The 18,998-nt window shown below is 39.6% G+C and overlaps 1 protein-coding gene across 2 annotated transcripts in view; it reads right to left on the bottom strand.

The window, feature by feature from the left end:
- The window catches only part of lrp1ab (low density lipoprotein receptor-related protein 1Ab), an 89,133-nt gene that overhangs the window by 44,148 nt on the left and 25,987 nt on the right, over nucleotides 1–18,998 (bottom strand). For both annotated transcript variants that reach the window (XM_015967901.3, XM_015967902.3), the window contains exons 3-6: nucleotides 16,019–16,156; nucleotides 7,375–7,488; nucleotides 7,050–7,178; nucleotides 6,669–6,929 (exon numbers count right to left, since the gene is read on the bottom strand). In XM_015967901.3, coding sequence (XP_015823387.3) covers nucleotides 6,669–6,929; nucleotides 7,050–7,178; nucleotides 7,375–7,488; nucleotides 16,019–16,156 — 642 coding nt within the window. The remainder of the gene's footprint in view (nucleotides 1–6,668; nucleotides 6,930–7,049; nucleotides 7,179–7,374; nucleotides 7,489–16,018; nucleotides 16,157–18,998) is intronic.

The following is an 18,998-nucleotide window of genomic DNA, read 5'->3' as shown; positions in this document are numbered from 1 at the left end:
GAAGCTTTAAAAAAATAGAATATCTTGTGAGCCCAGCTATGACTCTGAGGCAAATAACAGGATTAAGGCAAAACCTCAGGAATATTGACTATTTTTACAATACTTTTACAACTTTTTAGGTGACCCCTAACTTTTACCCCAACATGTGTTTGATGCCGACAAACGAGGAAATGAAAAGTATAAAGTCACAGCTAAAAGAGGAAAGTGAAGCTCTGCACATTATAAACCAGCTCATGGATTTGGAATGGAGCACTGAGAAGAATTCCATGAAGAGTCTTTTTATTTTCCTCTGAATGATTTTTACATGTGGCATGCATGACTCACCTTCTGGAAATACAAAAAAATACTTCTAACACAAAGCGTAAAGTAACTTTTTATATTCCAGAGGGGCTAATCGCAAGAGTTACATATGCTTCACCCAAATAAAGTCACGTATAACTTTGTGTTATTTCACAGACAAAACCGAACTTTAGACATCAAACAAAAGAAGGATGACTGAAAGAAAACACAACACAAGATGCCCTGATGATGATGATTTAAAGAAACTTTGTTTTATCTCAGTAAAGACTTTAAAGCTGTTTGCAATCCAACAATTCTTTTATAATTTGATGAAGATGCCGATCTTGTTCACTGATCTAATTTCCTGATTTCCTGTCCACCTCTGTTCTAATGCTTCCATCTCCCTCAATGTGTAGCCCAAGATTTGATGTTCTTTTCTACTGAAGTAAAAACTTCCTCTTCTTTGACTTGGCTGTCATTCACACATCTGAACTGATGTTGTTCCATTATAAGAGTCCAGTTCTCTCCTTTATACGTCTTTCATGTAGAGAGGTTAGCCACAAAACAGCAGCTGCACAACAGATGGAGCAGCGCAGGAGACTTACGTAATGTAAATGCCTCTAAATCATGCATATTGTTCTACAAAGACAATAAAACCCTGAACGTCAACCCAAAAGCCTGAAATGTCTTCAAGCAACAACACAATTCCAGCTGCCTTTTTCCACTTCATTACTCAGGATTGTCATGTCATGGATGAATGAAAATCAACACATTCATTTAGCCGATTAAAGAACATTAAACGTGTGGTTCACTCATTTAATCAAAACATTTGCAGCAGTCTCTAGTAGGAATGAATGCCTTGTAAGTTGTACTCTGGGTACAAAAAGCCCTGGTGCGCCTGTTTCAGGATGGAGATAGCCAGATCAGAGGAGAGATTTAAACAGCAGGATTTGGAGTCTTCTTGAAACCTCATCTCTGATTGGCTAACAGAAACGCTACTCTACCACTGACTTGGCTTACTTTGCAACATTGATGTTTTATCTCCTAAAAAAAATCAGGCTTTCCTGTCGTGAGTCAAGATGGGTGAGTCCATGAATGTTAAACGGCAGTGTGATGTAGATCTGTCAGGCTTTTCAAATCCTACAGTTTCACTGTTTTTTTTCTATCAGAAGCTAATGCAGGAGATAGGTGTAGGAGACTATTTTCATGTTCAGCCTGCATGAAAAACTGATTATAATCATGAAATAATCATTAAAATGTGTTTTTTTTTTGTGAATTTAAATAAAAGAGTTAATTAAATTAGGAGTCAATGGGACGCTGTTGCAACACCTCTCACAATGAAACTCAACTTTTCTCAAAGAGAATCACAAACGGAGACTTTAATAGAAGACGGGAGTTGTTTTAACAGCTGCCCCCTGCCTGTCCCTTAAAGGACAACAGCACACACACACACACACACACACACACACACACACACACACACACACACACACACACACACACACACACACACACACACACACACACACACACACACACACACACACACACACACACACTATCAAAGTGATCCCACTCCTCTGTGTTTGCGTGAGTTGGGTATAAAACTACAGACAGAAAACACTCTAAGTCTGTCACTAAGCATTTCAGGGCATCCTACCACCCAGCTAACGGTTCCAGAGCACAACCACATCTGGGCCCATTTCACAAAGTGTCCACGCGGTTCACCAAACAGCAAGTTTCAAAATAAAAACAGCAAATGGGACTTCACGTTACATTGTGAGCAGGAAACATAAGAAGACAGAGGAGGACGAACTTATAGTTTGCTTCGTGAATTTTACAAACAAAAAAACTCCTCAAGAAGTAACGAGGCATAGTGAAATTCTTGTTTTATTATCAGATTGAAGTCCTACTCTCTTTTTTTACAGAGATCCAGCTGGAATCAAGCACTTTACTAAAGGCTGAGAGACAGTTGTGCAATGCAGCAGCTTCAGTGTCCTGTAACTGTTTTGACAGCTTCATATTCAAAGTTTATTGACCTTGTTCACTCACACTGCTTCCAGTTAAACATTGCAGGGAAAATGAATGAACCCACCCTGCACTTACAACTTGTTTTTCATCCTACCCTGTAACACCTACTCAAAGCAAACATCTCAAATACCGAGAAGGGTCTCTGACGACAACAAACAAGCTTTTAATACAAGGCAGCTAGATGTACTCACAGGGGCCACAGCCCATCTAGTTCTCCATACTAGTTGAAAGCTGCAGGAAATGTTACTTTAAAGCCGTTGCCTTCTGCATGTCAGTGCTGCATCTACATGTGCACAGCAGAATGAAGATCATGCAGCTTTGATAATCCTCTCTTGGCCAAGATGATCCAATTAATCTGCAAAAACCTATTTGACCTCCCAATAGTCAGGTTTTGGATCCCCACTTGAAAAAGATCAAAAAGAAACAATTGGCTGCTTAGGAGGAACTCATAGCGGGTGACGTAGATGAAAAACACAACATATTAAAAAAAACTGATTTGTAATCTGATTTTTGCACAGAAACAGGAAAAGAGCCTTCCTGCACACCGCTGTATTCTGGAACTGCACGAGGCAACAAAAGCATGGAAGACTTAATAGACAAGACTGATACGGGAAGATCTGATGATCCCTGCTGTGAAGTACTGTGCACAGGGTGAAGAGGACGCGGCCGCCTGGATCTGCTCCGCTTTTATCTTTCCCGTCCGAGGGAATCACATGCCAACAGAGCACACCACATCTGGAACCCTCATCTAGTTATCTGCACTGCCGTCTCAGGCTTTCAGAAGCTATAAATCACCACATTTTTGTGGAACTCACTTAAAACCACTCGCCTAACCACTGTTAGAAGGGCACCTGAGCAGTATTCGGGGTTGACTCAGAACAGAGCAATCCTATAGGATCCTGTTGACACAATAATTTGAGGTCATATTTTTTAGGAGAAATAAAGTAAATGTGTTAATTGGGTGCAACCGTACACAATAAACTAGCTTTTGTTTCAGATCACATACATAAAATTTTTAATTATTCTCTTTTAAAAATAATCCTTTAATTAAATTAAGTCCTCACAGACTGTTAATGCTAACTGGACAGGAGAGGAACTAACCAGAGGAATGCAGAGGCAGACAGATCAGGCTGACATAACCCATGAAAAGCTATCTAAACGTCATCTGAATGACCACTCACACTCACGTAAACATCCCCACCCCCAAGCTACAGCAAATCTCTACCTTCTCTCTCTCCCTTTCATTTTATCATTGGTCACTCTTTAACTATGCTGACGTCGTTCTCTCTGGGGCCTGTCTCACCTCCACCCGTCACCCCCGTCTACTCCTCAGACCTCTTCGTCTCCGGGACAAATCAGTATGATCCTAATGCAGATAAATTGCTTCTGCAATTCTGTCTAAGTGAAATTGATGGCTGCATTAAGTCAACGGACATCCAAGTTTGCAGAAGGGATTTGATGGGAAACAAAAAACTGGGATTCCTTGAAAAGGTAGTGAAAGTTGAACACCAAATGTTGGTTCTGGTTAGAAATAAGAGATGTTAGTGCATTAGACACTTTCAGCTGATTAGTGTTACACTCTCAGAGCAGTAGGGTTGCTTCTCGACAGTGTTCTGTCAGTGCAGATTTGCAGTTGCGGTTTCATTATGAGGATAAAGGTTTCCTGCAGCAGCTAATCAAGAGTCCAAAGCAGTAAACCAGAACCATAAAGATAAGTTGGGATGTCATAAAGTTTCTGTAAACTGTAGTTTCAGCTCTAGGTTCAGTCTAAACCTCTACAATAATCAAGTTAGAGGGTCTGCAGCACAACCAGCCCCTTCTCTACCTGTTTGCAAGTCTGCTGTTTCATGCCTCAGGCTAATCCTCAAGGAAAAGCTTTGCACAGGCTCGTGTACACAGACACACCCTTGATTCTTGATGTTTTGACTACATCTTACCTCATTCTTCTGGAGTAAGAACATTTGTAAAATAGGATAAATCACAGCTTGTCTGGCATGTCATCACAGATAAATCCTGCCAGGATCATGTGACTAAGTCTCTCAAATGCAAGCAATCACATGTCGTGTCCATTGACCTGTCTGAGACTGTGTGTGTGAGTGTGCGTGCATTCGTGTGTGTGATTAGAGCATGTGTGTTACACATTGACAGGCCAGATTTTTCACTTGTGATTTTTCCTCCAAAAACAAACGTGTGAAATTTTACCACAGCATTTTCTGGTAATCAAAGACAGTGATGAACTAATATGACATGTGATGCAAATTTTGTTAAATTAAAACAAAAAGAAATGAAATTTATAATAATTGTACAAAATATAAATGTTTTCTCACTAAAAATGTTTTTGAGATTATAAAATTAGGTATTTTTTAATTGAGAAAATGTAGATTTTATTTTGAAATTCTATCTATGCCTATTTTTTACTGAATATTTACAGAAGTCTAAATATAACTTTCGATTTAGTAGCTGTTGCCAAGAGCTTTTATAATATTTAGAAATAATTTAAAACAAAAAATTTACTGGAAAAAAAATAATGTTCTCTCTTTATTTTCTCCCATTAACAAAAGGTGTTGATTAATTAATATTCAGATCTTTTCTATCTGGTAGCTTCTTATTTTAGTTTTTTCATTTTCTCACCACCTGAAAAATCAAAACCATATTTAAGTACGTTTTTATGTAAATTGTTGCTTTATGAAATTTGTTTTATTGCCAATTTAAATCTACATAAATATTATTTAATCAATTTCCCTCTGGGATTAATAAAATATTTTTGAACTGAATTGAATTGAATTTATTTCAGCCAAGTGTAACGTGATGAAAGAGCCATTTCTACCCTCTAACAGCTGTTTCCTTTTGACACAGTGCCAGAGTGCATGAAACAGCCTCAAGGTCATGCATTCGCTTCTAAACTGTTTACGTTCCAGCGATGAAGACAGAAGAACGAAGAATGAACTCTTTTCTTTTAATTAATCAAAGAACTCGATTTTAATAAAGCTAATCCATCAAAGTGTTAGTCAATAATAAGATGTTACCAACCTGTGAAATTAAAATATTAATTACTTTATTATGATCTTAGAAAATAAGTCTGCGACTTTAAGAATTCCAACAGGACTCATTTCACGTAGTGTTAAAAAGACATAACACATTCTTTCACTGATCCAATCAGAACTTTACAGATCTGACGGAGGTGTGCTTCTGACTGTGTTTGGTAATTTTCATTCGACAATAAACCATAACATCCGAGGTATAAAACTATGCCACGTCAGCTCTAACGCCAGTTCAAAAGCGTTCCAGAGCAAGCGCCGGAGTGGCCAATCCGACCTTTAACTCTTCAACCGAAAGAACCACGACAAGCTGAAAAATCCAGTCGCTATAACCACCAGCGGCAACAACAGCTCCTTTCAGAATAAAAGCTCCACCGACCCAGGCTGGGTCTGAACAGACGCCAATAAAAGAGTCATGTGCCGGAGGTAACTCAAGACAGGTCTGGTCTGAACCGTGGCTTCTTCTACCAGCTCGGTTTCCAGAGAGGGTCCGCTGGGCCTCTGCATTCCTGATCTACAAGAGGACTTCCACAAGGCAGGTAGACCCGGCTTGATGGTGTGTCATGCGGTTCTGAAACTAACCAAAGCTTATTTCAAACCAACATCTTCAGTTCCCGTCAGAACTAATCACTTCTTCGGATTTGCTGGTTCTGATTTACCTGACACGTCATCCATTCACCGTCTCATCCATTTTTAGTTACACTATACATTTAGTTTTGAAGTCAGCCTAGTTTAATTTGTTAGTAATAAAATTCTTAACTTTTAAACTTGACTCTCTCTATTCTGTTGTCTCTGAGTGAATACATAACGGTTACATAATCTCTGCATTAAAAAGATCCAATCTTCTGGTTTAAATAACCCTAGATCCGTAAGGTGGATTTTATATTTACTATGGAATCCCACGCCTTACGGCTCATTAAATAAAATGTAAGAACCTCTCATTTTCCTTACACAAGGTATGCAAACTGGAAACAGATTATTCTTGGGGTTTCACGGGTGTTCAGCACAAGTAACAGATTTCAGATGATGCATATGATACACAAGAAAGGGAAGATGGTAAAAATACATATCCAGCCTTCTGCTCAGTCAGAAGCCTGGATATAAATCTAGTTCCAAAGTAGGTTACAGTTTGCCAGATAAGAAGTGTCGACACCACACTGCAGACTTGTGTGCATCATATCTCTGTATATCAGCCATAGAGATATAGCATACACCAGTTGTGTGTGTCAGGGCATCACTGATCCTTAAAGACAAGACTCGACAAATACAGCTGGATTTTTTCCAGACGTTCCTACATTTGCCAGTAAAGGAATTACTCACGGTGCAAGCTGAGAGTGATGTTGATGGTGCGGATGTTGCTGACGGTCTTCAGATCCTGGATGCTGGCGCACTTTAGCTGAGTAGCAGCAGGAGTGTCTCCGACATCTATCCAGCAAATGGTCTCCTCAGCGTAGATGAAGTCCATGGCCATCGTCTGCTTAGTGGGAATCGAGGGTAGGCGAGTGGTGGAGCCGCTCAGGGAGGTGCATCGAATGTCATGGAGGTTGGCAATCAGCAGAACAGGCAGACGTTCCACTGGCTCTGGTTGGGTTATCAATGGGAAACAGGTGGAAGAAATGAAGGATATGTAGAGTGATCACAAGTCAAACTTTCATTACAAACAAACTGCATTTACTGCCCTTCTTGTGTGTCTTCCCTCACCATTTTTGGCTTTGCAAGATCGGTTGTCTGGCTGCAGCAGGTAGCCCTCCACGCAGCTGCAGGTGAAGCTTCCCTCTGTGTTTGTGCATGTCTGGCTGCATGTCCCGTACACATTACATTCATTAAAGTCTATCAAGCAAAGGACACAAATGACATTTCATGTTTTTGTGGTAGCCATCATAAAACAAGAGTTTAGACTTGAAACTTGCCTTTATAGAAACTCTATGGGTGTTGTTACTTACTAAAGAAGGTCCAAGCAATCATATGGTGTTTCTTAGATTAGTGTAAGAGCAAATTAAAGAGCATTTGCTGCACCCCCACCCACCTTTACATCTTTTTCCATCGGCAGCGACCTCAAAACCATGTCTACAGTAGCACCGAGGCCCATCGTGAGTCACTCCACATTTAAACTGGCACCCGTAGGAGGCACAGTCTGGTTCTTTTGCAGATCCAGAGATAAAAACAAAAAACAAAAACAACAGCTCAGAGTTAAATTCTGCAGGTAAATACATTCAAACACAGATGATGGGAAAGATCCCGCTGCAGTTCATACAAAGTTATGCTTACTTTTCCAACTATGTCTTAATGTCATCAGACAGGAATGGTGGAGGTCATACATGTGCATGCATGTGACATAGTGCGTTATTTGTATGTGCACTCATTAGAGGGCCCCTTCTTTCCAACCCCCAGAGGGAACTCAAGGGCACATCCTCTGGCAGGAAATGAAAGAAGAATCCACACATCATGGCCTCTGTAGGGGTGTGCGTGTGAAAGCATGAGTGTATATGTCCGGACCTGACTGTCATAATTTGATTTCCCCCCAACCGTTTAATTAGACCATAGATGTCCATGGATGCTGCGTAGGAAGATGTCAAAGACGGGCTGCCCGTAGTTTTTTTTACTTTGTCAGCTACTGAGTAAATTTTAATGAGTGATTCAGACAAAATAGGGCATGATAGTCTCCAGTAAGAGGGATAAATCACCAAATGTAAAATAAAAAGCAACATGAGGAACATTCAGAGTATTTATAACATATTTCAGACCACACGTTTTGTTTAGGGCTGGAATTTAATAAACAAATCTGAAATCTTTATTCTGACATCAGAGGAAAAATACTTGAATTAGTTCATCAGGCTTCCCAGATAAGGTAAAAGCTGTAAGGCTAAACAAAAAGCTAACCTTTGCCACAAACATGATTGAGTAATCCCAAATTTTAATTATTAACCCGATGTAAACACTGGAAATTTTTAAAGCTTACATAAAGAAGCTACCAGCAATATCAGACAATTTACCACAACAGCCGACAAAATCCAGTAATTGGACATGGACACAGTGCATACAGTGGCCGGTGGTGGTGTGTCTGTGAGGAGCGGAGATCAGCCCAGTGAAGGGCCCTTGTTATATAAAGCCTGTGGCACTCTGGGCCATAATGACTCTTTTGTTGTGGCCCTGCTGAAAGGAGGAGTTCCCCGGCTCACACTGTGGCCCACATCGAATCCATTCACCAAGCCTCACACTGAGAGAGTCCACAGGCAACTGGAGAGCTAAAATACTTACATTGTGTACCTCCATCCAGGGTCATTGTGCTCCGTTTTGTACTTGAGTCTCAAACGATGGGTGGGCAATATGTACAAATACTACAGTTCAATGTTATGATCAGAATTTTCTAATTTTCCGGATAATTTTAGATCAAAATCCCCAAATAAATTAATTTAATTTTTTTTTACTTGTAAAGTTTTGTTAAACAACTATTTATTTTGGAAATAGGTAAATTAAACAGTAATAGGAAAAGATGATGGTTTAAGCACATCTAAATCACCCAGAATACATCTGGAGGGAAACTATTTGTAATGGAGACTTGTAATAATCAGTTACTCTAATTAAGTACAAATTCCCTTTATTAGAATCACATCTGATGGGATGAGAAAGTGTTGAGCCTTAAGTAAGCATCTGTTGACATGTAAAAGGCAAAAGGATCTCTGCAGCGGATATGAGTACAAAAGAGAAGAGCAGAAAATCAAAGCAGAACTAACGAAAGCAGAAATATGGAAAAGAAGAGCAAACGGATGTGGAGAGAAATGCGTTAAAGACAAATGATTTAAAATTACAAGTTCCAGCTCTAGGCAAACACAAGCACCACACCCGACGTTTGAGCAGGAGGGAAGGAACAAAGCAAACATTGCAGGACTTCACCCTTTAGCAAACACGCCAAAGACATTGATCCTGCTGCTGCACGAGCGGCAGACAATACTTTTACTTTAAGAGGCAGCAGATTGCAGTCCTGGGTGCTGAAAGATTGATCTTAGAAATAAAATACATAGAATCACAGTAGCAGATTAAAATGAGACATAATGACTAAACAGGTTAGAACAGCATCTCTACCGTGAGACACGGATGTGTATTTAACCTTTTCTTAAAGGTATGGTTGACTGAAAAAACTTTTTAAATTATTATTTGTGATTATAATCGGTTACTCTGAGATTTTCATGCAGGCGGGAAACAGTGAAAACTGTCTACTACACCTATCTCCAGCATTAGCTTCTGATAGAAAATAGATAGTGAAATGCTAGGACATAAAAATCCTCACATGTCTTTGTCACACTGTGAATTTGCATTCATGGACACGCCCATCTTAGCTAGCGCCTACCCACAGGAAGTTTGTTTTTTGCAGCGAGGAGAGAGAACGAAGTGTCTTGGTGATAGTGACTTTGCAACATGGCTGAATGCGCTCTGTTAGCCAATCAAAAGTGAGGCTTGTTCATATAATTAATAATGAGTAATCCTGCTGTTTTCAACCCACCTCAGCACCAGCAACCAAAAGGAGCATCATAGCTTTTTTTAATGACTCAAAAGGCATTGATTTACACAAGAGAGCACTGCAAATGTATTGAATAAATGAGTAAACCACACTTTTAAAAACTTCTACGAAAAATACAGGTATTACACAAAAGGAGTTGAAAAAAAGCTTAATAAAAGCTGTATTTTTCTACAGATTTCAACAACATGGAATAGGTGTTTCCTTAAAGTGATTTGGCGTTATTTCTCTGTAGATAAATAATGTCAGACTGCTTTATCCCATAACAACAGAAGCGTATTGCATTCAGCCACGTAAAAAGCTCTGCTTATCCAAATTAAAGAGATTGTTAAAAACAAAACTGTTCTGTTTTTCCGAAATAACGAGATAATCTTTAAAGAAAAAAAAATTATAAAACAGCTATGTTTTTCTCAGATAATGAGAAAATCTTTAACTTCATCTGTTCGGAGTCCGAAATCATTGAATTTCTCCAACAGCAGACAGGGATGACACACCCATATTGGTAACAGGTTAATTCATCGCCAACTACCAATGGATGGCAGGCATTTGTTTCTTTAAAAATTAGCTTGTTAATTCGGAAAAACAGAGCATTTTATTTCTTTGTGGCTGAATGCAATACGCTTCCGTAAATAACTGATAATCATTTTACACATTTAGAACCGGAAAAAAGTGAGATTGTGTTTATTAAATAGAATATATTTAATTTTACAGTGCATGTAGGTTTATAAAGTTTTCATAACTGGTCAAATCATTTCATTTCCTTGTCAATATTCATGAGTTGAAACCTTCAACAAAACATTAAATGAAGAAGCAAACAGCTCCGGCTTGGGAAATTTGTAAGGAAACAAACTTTGCACAACATTCCTAGCTTTGTGCTCTAGCTCCCTGGAAACAAGTTAAAACATGACTTCAGCCCCTTCGCGAAACTGACAGAAACCTTTTCTCATGTAGTGACATCAAATCACCTGATTTCTTGTTTAAGCATATAATCTTCAAGTTTTTGATGTATCACCTGGGTTTATACATGGAAATTATTAACCAAAGCACTAATTCATCTGGGCTTGAATAAAAATGTTAATTCTATTAATCTGAAATCATTTGTTTAATTAGTTTATTATAACAGAGTTTCATGGGTTCTACTCTGCACTAAGAACGAAAAAGAGGTACAGGCTGAAGAAACAGCTACTGGAAACACAAAGAATATTTACAGGAAACAGTTTAAAGGCTCAGTAATCCAAAAAGGGCAAAGTAACCATTTGTAAACAGAGAGGACAGCAGTTTGAGCAATGAGCAAACAAGGACCAGCTTGGTCCCAAACAGCGGCAGCGTGTTGCCTAAATGCCTGAAACAAAACTTAGACAAATATTGGATCATAAAACTACAAAATATCTCACAAAGGGCATTTAGCAGCAAAAAAAAGAAAAAAAAAAGGTCAAAACTAAAACTTTTTTCATCTTGAATTAAACCGTTTACAACACTAGAATGTCTTAACACACAGTAAAAAAAAACAGCAATAAAACAGGCCCTATCGGCCAAGACAGCTCTGATAACTGTGGCCAATATAATCATTTAGGTCAGGACCATAGACTGTACATACAGGTAGGTCAGGACCCGCTTGAACGGTGGTGACAATATTGTCTTTGACTAGAAAGCTTTAAAGGAGTGGCTGACTCGTTTAATCAATACATTTGCAGCAGTGTTATTTTGACAAGAATTTTTAAGGTAGTTTTAGTCTTTTGAGTAAATTTTTTAAAACTTTTAGTCACAATTTGGTCATCCAATTTATTTTAGTGTTAGTCTTATTTTAGCTGACCAAAATATATGTATTTTTCTTCTAATGCAAAAATGTTCAACTTCTGTAAAGGAAGTGTTTACACCCACTTGAAAGGGTAAAGAAATATGAAAAAATTACATTTCACACTTTGGATCAATAAAACTATTTTATTTATAAATAATAATTGTAGAAAAATACCAAAAAGAATAGTTTGAAATTGTGCCTCTCAATAATAATAAAATAAACAAATCTGTTTAATGTGCAGTAATATTTGTAAGCATGACAGAAAATTACATAATACCATCAAAACATTAAATGTATTACTATAATAATGGAAGTCAACTAAAGGTAGAGTTTCTATAAGACAGACTGATCAAGGTGGGACACCTGAATGTTTCACCTCACAAAAGCACTGCTAGAACACCGAACGCTGATCATAACGGACGTAACAGCACCAGGAAAATAAAAACAATTGGACAACAAGATGCACGTTGCGCTGCTTCGTGAGCTTGGTTCGGTTCACTGAGCTCCAGCAGCCCCTCTCCTGCCCACCGCTTGCTGCTAACAACACCGTAACACTTTTATAACCAAGGTAAACCCCAGATGTGTACTCACCATGCAAATACTTTTCAGCTTGTCACATCTACGGCTATTACTCCCCGCTCTGGACATTTTCTCCTTTTAGACATAACTTTTACTGGCATAAACATATGATGTAAGGCTAGTGGTAACTTGCTCAAAAAGCGGCCGGCTCCGGACTCTTGACTGGTTCTTTTCTAATCCAGTCCCTCCTGTTCCATTTGCTGATTGGGTATTTTTTCCAGTCTCCCATCTTTTCCATTTTTTATATAGCAGTGCACCATTCCCAAACGTTGCCCACATCACAGCTGAGCTTCAGACGGCAGGTTTTGGAGTCTTATTTCCTGATACTTCAACATCACCTTGGATTGGATAACAGCAACACAACTCTGCCACTGACTTGCAAAGTAGATGTTTTATCTCCACAAATAGAACAAGCCTGGAGGAGCTTCTGCCATGTGTTGAAGTTGCTAATGCTAACGGTTAGCTTAAACTTGCTGAGAAATTCTCTGCTGTTTCCTGGATGCTAAACCAACAACAGCCCTCCCTATCATGAGTCAAGATGGGTGAGTCCATGAATGTTAATTCACAGTGTGACATAGATCTTTGAGGATTTTCAAATCCTAGATACCGGTATTCACTGTCTATTTTCTGAATCTAATGCAGGAGATAGGTGTAGGAGACTATTTTCAAGTTCAGCCTGCATGAAAAACTCTAAGTGAATAATTAAAATCAGAAAAATTATTCAGTCAACCACACATTGACTTAATCCATGCGTCAATCTGCAACAGGCCACTGCAAAATTCTCTTTTGATGAAAATGTATCTTTTGTCTTTAAGATAAGAAAATATCACCCAAAACATTCTTAACATTCAGAATTCAAATCTGTGCCACATTCTGAAAAATAAAGTTTTATTTCCACCACATCAAGCTCCCAGCCTGACCTAGCGAGCCACATTCGAACTCTTGACCACTCGCCAACAACTTTAGAATTACATCAGGATGCTGACAAAGTGTGCTTTTCAGAAATCAGCTGCCAGATACGCTTACACAACGTGGCATTTTGTACAAGCAAACGCTTGCATGCTTGTAAAAAAAGTGTTTCCCAGATAAAAAGTGAGCTCACAAACAGCAGCGCCATGAGTCCTGGACACACCGCCAGTGTGTGTTTGTAAGATGTATAATGGGTGTGTTTGTGAGTAAGAATGTGTGCATGTGAAGTTGCACACAGCCATCAACAGACAACATGAACATGTAGGTGTGTTTTAAGTGCTGCTGTGGGTTGACCACTGCCTCTCATTGGAAACAGCTGGACTTATGTCCTTGGGGAAAGGCAGAGCATGTCGGGACTTGATGGCTACATCACAGTATCTGGTAATGATGACAGCGTGACATCCACTCTGTGCAAGTCTATTAGAACTCCTGCTTTACAGGAATGAACTGATAATACCTTAGGGTTTGGACTAATTCACTTTAAAATTTAAACATTTCAGGCTTGTTTTTATTTGGGAATGGTGGTCTGATACACTCTTCTTTTTGGGACGGATGCATGAGCAATGACAAAATGGAGACATTACATTTTAAGAACAAACTCTGACTCATTGTAACTAGTTTAAAGATAAAACAAAATTAGAAATGCATTAAATCAATGTAATAAACAACAAAATGATGAAGCAAATACATATATTCACTTTAAAACACAGACCACAGAAGATACAAGTACAGGTAACAGAAGTTTTGGGAAATATTTCAGAATTAGTAGAGATAATGAGATTTTAGGTGACTATGGACTTTGGTCTTCTGAAACTTCTGATCTGAATAAAAGGTTTGGTATACCCACAAAAGATTGCTAAGACAGAAAACGTGTCCCAAATGAGAAACAATGAAAATCTAAAACTAGGCAGAACGTCAGACAACCAAGTCTGAGGAGTATGTCCCGGATCTTCCTTTAGGTCTTCTCCCCGGTTGGACATGCCCCGAAAACTTCACCAGGTAGGCGTCCAGGAGGCATCCTAACTAGATGCCCAAGCCACCTCAACTAGCTCATCTCGATGTCAAGGAGCAACGGGTCTACTCCGAGCCTGTCCCGGATCACTCAGCTTCTTAACCTATCTCTAAGAGAGAGCCCAGCCACCTTGCGGAAAAAACTAATTTTGTATCCACAACCTAATTTTTTCGGTCCCTACCCAAAGCTCGTGACCATAGGTGAGGGTTGGAACATAGATCGACCGGTAAATCGAAAGCTTCGCCTTCCGGCCCAGCTCTCTCTTCACCACAACAGATCGGTACAACGCCCGCAGTACTGCAGACACAGCACCAATCCGCCAATCAATCTCTCGCTCCATCTTTGCCTCACTCGTGAACAAGATCCTTAAAAGCTTGGTTTATGCTTGACGCATTTACTTAACGCTTGGTGATGCGGCTCGCAGATGGAACGCGCTTCACAGCTTGCAGCATTTATGGTTCATGCGGCTTGTCTCTACGGTGAGCCAATATTCTCCCAAACTGTAGGGGGCAGCATGGAGCTCTATGGCATGCATCCAACACCACACCATAGTAGAAGTAGAAATTACTGTTGTTTATAACAGTTGTTAATGAAAGTTGAGAGCCAACTCAGCTCTTTTAGAATTGGTGGAGTGTTCTTGTTTCCACCAGGATCACCGCTTTTCCGTTTGTTCCCCTTCCTTGCCTTCACATATCGGTCCCTCACGTTTTTCCAGCATTTTTTAACAGCGTCCTCGACTTTTCCGACAGTGCAAGCTATTCCTCTCCAAGAATTATTAACAAAATGTTGATCACGGTGATCTTTGAGAGCGGAATCATACAAATGTCTGTATTTACGAACTCTGCCATTACTAGTTCTTGCCAGTCCGCCATGTTTTTCCATGTTCGACTGTCCGCGTGGTTAGAAAATTTCCTAGGTGTGCGGTGTGGAAAGTTTGGGCCGTGCGGAGGCCAGATGGAGGGGCGTGGTTGTTAAAATGACGCAATTTTGCCGCGCGGAGCTGTGCGAACCTCGCGGACGCATCAAGCATAAACCAACCTTAAGTCCTCCACTTGAAGCAGGACCTCACCCTGACCCGATGAAGACATTCTACCGACTCAAGACCATGGTCTCGGGTTTAGAGGAGCCTGCGTTACACCTGTGCCCAGAAAAGCCTTTACTGTTTTAGAGGTTGTAACACAAGTCGGAGCTCATCCGGGATAATTTAGAACATGGCACAGTTTATTTTAGAAGGCTTTTTTTAAGCATTCCTGGCCAACTAGTATTTGATTTACATAGAAAATGATGATTTATGTGCACTTGCGTCACATTTTGGCATCCTTGTGTCCAAATCCATGCAAAAAAGTGAACAAACATTTAAAAAAAACTACTTTAAAGGGACATTCCACCCCTAAGTGAAATTTAGTCTGTTGCCATATTCCCCAGCGTTAAATAAATGGGAAAACGCATTTCGTAACCAGCCCAGTCATTCACCTAATTGCTTCTGATTGGGCCCGTGTCAAGAAAATATCCCTTTAAAAACTCGTAAATAAATGACCTACTTCCAGTTTTATTATCATCCCTGGAGTGTAGCAGGCTTGTTTTCTCTGCAGTGCCACCTACTGTTTAGAAAGAAATCTGCAGCAGAATGCATCAAGCATGTGAAAGCATGACAACTTTATTAAAAAGGAACAAACATGCCCTAACTGATCCAACAACTCTATTTGGCTCTTGACCCAGAACCAAAGGGGAGACTTTTATCCTGATCAAAAACAGAAAAGTTGTTTCATCTGAATTCAGCTAACATGTGCTTTTACCTCTGCAGTGAGGCCCTTCATCCCAGCCATCAGAACAGTCGGGAACTCCATCACACAGTTTGCTCATATGGATGCAAACGCCCATGTCTAGGCACCCATGTTCATTGACAGGACACTGGTTCATCCTGCTGTGTGTGCCTGGGAAAGGAGAAAACAAAGTAATGTAAAAATCAACCTTTTAGAAAGGGTAAATTCATTTTTAAATTGGTCCTAAAACTGAACAGGTTGCACTTGTTATTAAAAATCCAAAATAACAGAGTCTGGACTGTAGCTATGGTCGAAGGTAAAGTCTCACCTGAATATGCCTAACTTGAGAATAAGCAATAGAAACATTTTAACAGGAAAAGCATGTGAGAAGTTAATATCTTTAATTCTAGCCTTGACATTTCTTTAATCAAGCAGACAGTGATAATACACAACAAATCAGTTATGGTTATAGAACCATGATTCTGATTTGTTATCAATAGAACAGTATGAATGAGATTTTATGGTTCTACGAACTGAGATCATGACAACAATGTGCACTTTTATCATCATTTTCTAACATACTTCATATTTATTTACTCCTTTCTCCACGAAACAACAGAAAAGTTCCTGAACTGAAGGTTAAAACTAGACTGAGATGAGACACGGATTATGTTTGGATGACGTTTTGACAGATTAGGAACTAAATGTTCCCAGATTTTTCAGAACCCACCCCGCCAAAATATCTCAAACTGTTAAACAAAATGAACATGAATGCTGTGGTTGTTGTTTACAACATTTCAAATCAGCATTGAGAAGACGTCTGCATGCTTTATCATTGGCAGACAGTGAAGAAAAACATAAAACACCAATAACAGATATCATTTTTTAACTCTATGTCACATGAGAGCATACAGGAGATGAAGCCTGCAGTTTCCCCTCCCTCCCTCCCACTCTCCTCTCTTTCTCTCCCTTCTCAGCCCACACGGCAGAGCAAACAGTTTGCTTGGCTGTTTTTTCATCTTCTTTCGCTTCCTCCTCCTCCGTCTCTCCCTTTTTCTTGTTTTCTTTCTAACATCTGCTGACCCATTTTAGGGAAACACTCTGAGGAGAGAAAATAAAGTTCACCTCCTTTACAGGAAACAATCTGTAGAGTTCTGCGGGTTATGTGGGATGCTAACAGAGGCTTTGAGAGGCTGGTTTCTGAAGCAACCTCCACTCGAGCTGCATATTTTCAGACCGTTCCCTCATAAATAACTCTAGTTTGAAAACTAAACAGCTGCTACAAAAGGGCATTTAGTTCAAAGTTCCAGAAAACATTCTTACAAGTACCAATGAATTTTATAGACTTTCTATCAAAAACGTAGACACGAGGGGGAGAACACTTGTATGTGCATCGACATTCTTTGAGGAAAGCCACAAGCATTCCCTCTGAATCCTTTCTATCCTTCCAAGAGATTAGTTACCACATTAAAACATAGAATCCAACTCAGTTAAAACTGTTGCCTTAAAGTGACAGGAGCCTCCTCAATGAGTCCACCACAGCAGCCTGTGTGGAAAATGTGCCACACTGAAGCAGAAAAATAAGCTTCCAACACATCTGGCTTAGAGGATGTTAGCATATTAGCTGCCCTTCTACAGCCTTGGCCTCTAAGCCAGCCTAGTTTACATTCAGTACATGCCAACATGGGGATTTCTGCATAAACTGCAGTACGAAGAATAAACCGTCATTTACACTGGAAACAAACCCCCCTGCCAAGGGTTTAACGTCTGTCAACAGTTTTCAGGGAAATACTAAAGACTACTCAGAGAAAAAGTTATTAAAAAGAGAATTTGTCTTTTGAATTTTGGAAATAATTCACTGAATGTGACGTTTGGAAGACCCAATGTTTACCTAAATCAAGTCCCACTGGCCATCCATGCACTAGCATAAAAATAGTCCATAACAGAATATGAGCATGTGGATTAAATATTGAGGATTTTTATTTATTTATGAAATGTGACCCTTCATATTTGTAGTGTAATTAAAATAATGTCCTCTTACACTACCAGGGGATCATTTCTGCATCAACATACCCACACTGGGACTAACAAAAAGGCTTTCAGTGACTAATTTCATGTCGTTTGGTGCTTTTGAACCATTTTACTCTGAAATCTGATTAAAGGCTACTCTTTCTGGATCAACTGGCTCAGATTTTTATGGTAAAGAAAAACTTTCAAAGAATTGCTAAACAGCGTTCAATGAGACCTACACTGCCCGGCCAAAAAAAAAAAAAAGTTGCCTCCTGGATTAAAACTAAGCAAATAGGTACTAGCCTCCTATTGGATAACTACTACATGGGCGATCTTTCAGCTGGCAACAAGTTATTTAACCCCAACTGGTGCAATGAGTTGGTTCTCATTCCTTAAACAATTATGTGGAAAGACACATCTGGTGGTCGTGGAAAAGATGTTAGTTTGTGTGAGAAGGGTCAGATCATTGGCATCAAGCAGAAAAAAACATCTAAGGAGAATGCAGACATTTCTAAAACTGGGTTAAGAACTGTCCAACGCAATTATTAAAAACTGGTCTGATGAGTCTAGACGGACCCTGTTCCAGAGTGATGGGTGCATCAGGGTAAGAAGAGAGGCAGATGAAGTGATGCACCCATCATGTCTAGTGCCTACTGTACAAGCATGCAGGGGCAGTGCTATGATCTGGGGTTACTGCAGTTGGTCAGGTCTAGGTTCAGCAACAATAGCCTCTTTTAGAAAACAATGCAGCCAATTAGCTGCAATGTTGAGCTGGCATTAGGGAGCCTTAGGTCATTTATAAGTGGTCAGACATTGGCGATAATGTGGTGCAACCGTGTCCTTGATACAAAAGATTACGCAATGGTGGTATAAAGGGGTATGGGGGCAGTCTCTGCACTGCTTCCTTTTATCTTAGACATAACTTGCTTTTTATTGTGATCGAAACCACACTCATTAAGTTTTTCTTAAACAAACCGCTCCTAAAGATGGCTGTCCTCCACAG

This window comes from Nothobranchius furzeri, chromosome 15 (genome assembly GCF_043380555.1).
Source record: "Nothobranchius furzeri strain GRZ-AD chromosome 15, NfurGRZ-RIMD1, whole genome shotgun sequence".
Lineage (NCBI taxonomy): Eukaryota > Metazoa > Chordata > Actinopteri > Cyprinodontiformes > Nothobranchiidae > Nothobranchius > Nothobranchius furzeri.
The sequence above is the reverse complement of the archived record's forward strand: the minus strand, read 5'-3'. Positions and strand labels throughout refer to the sequence as shown.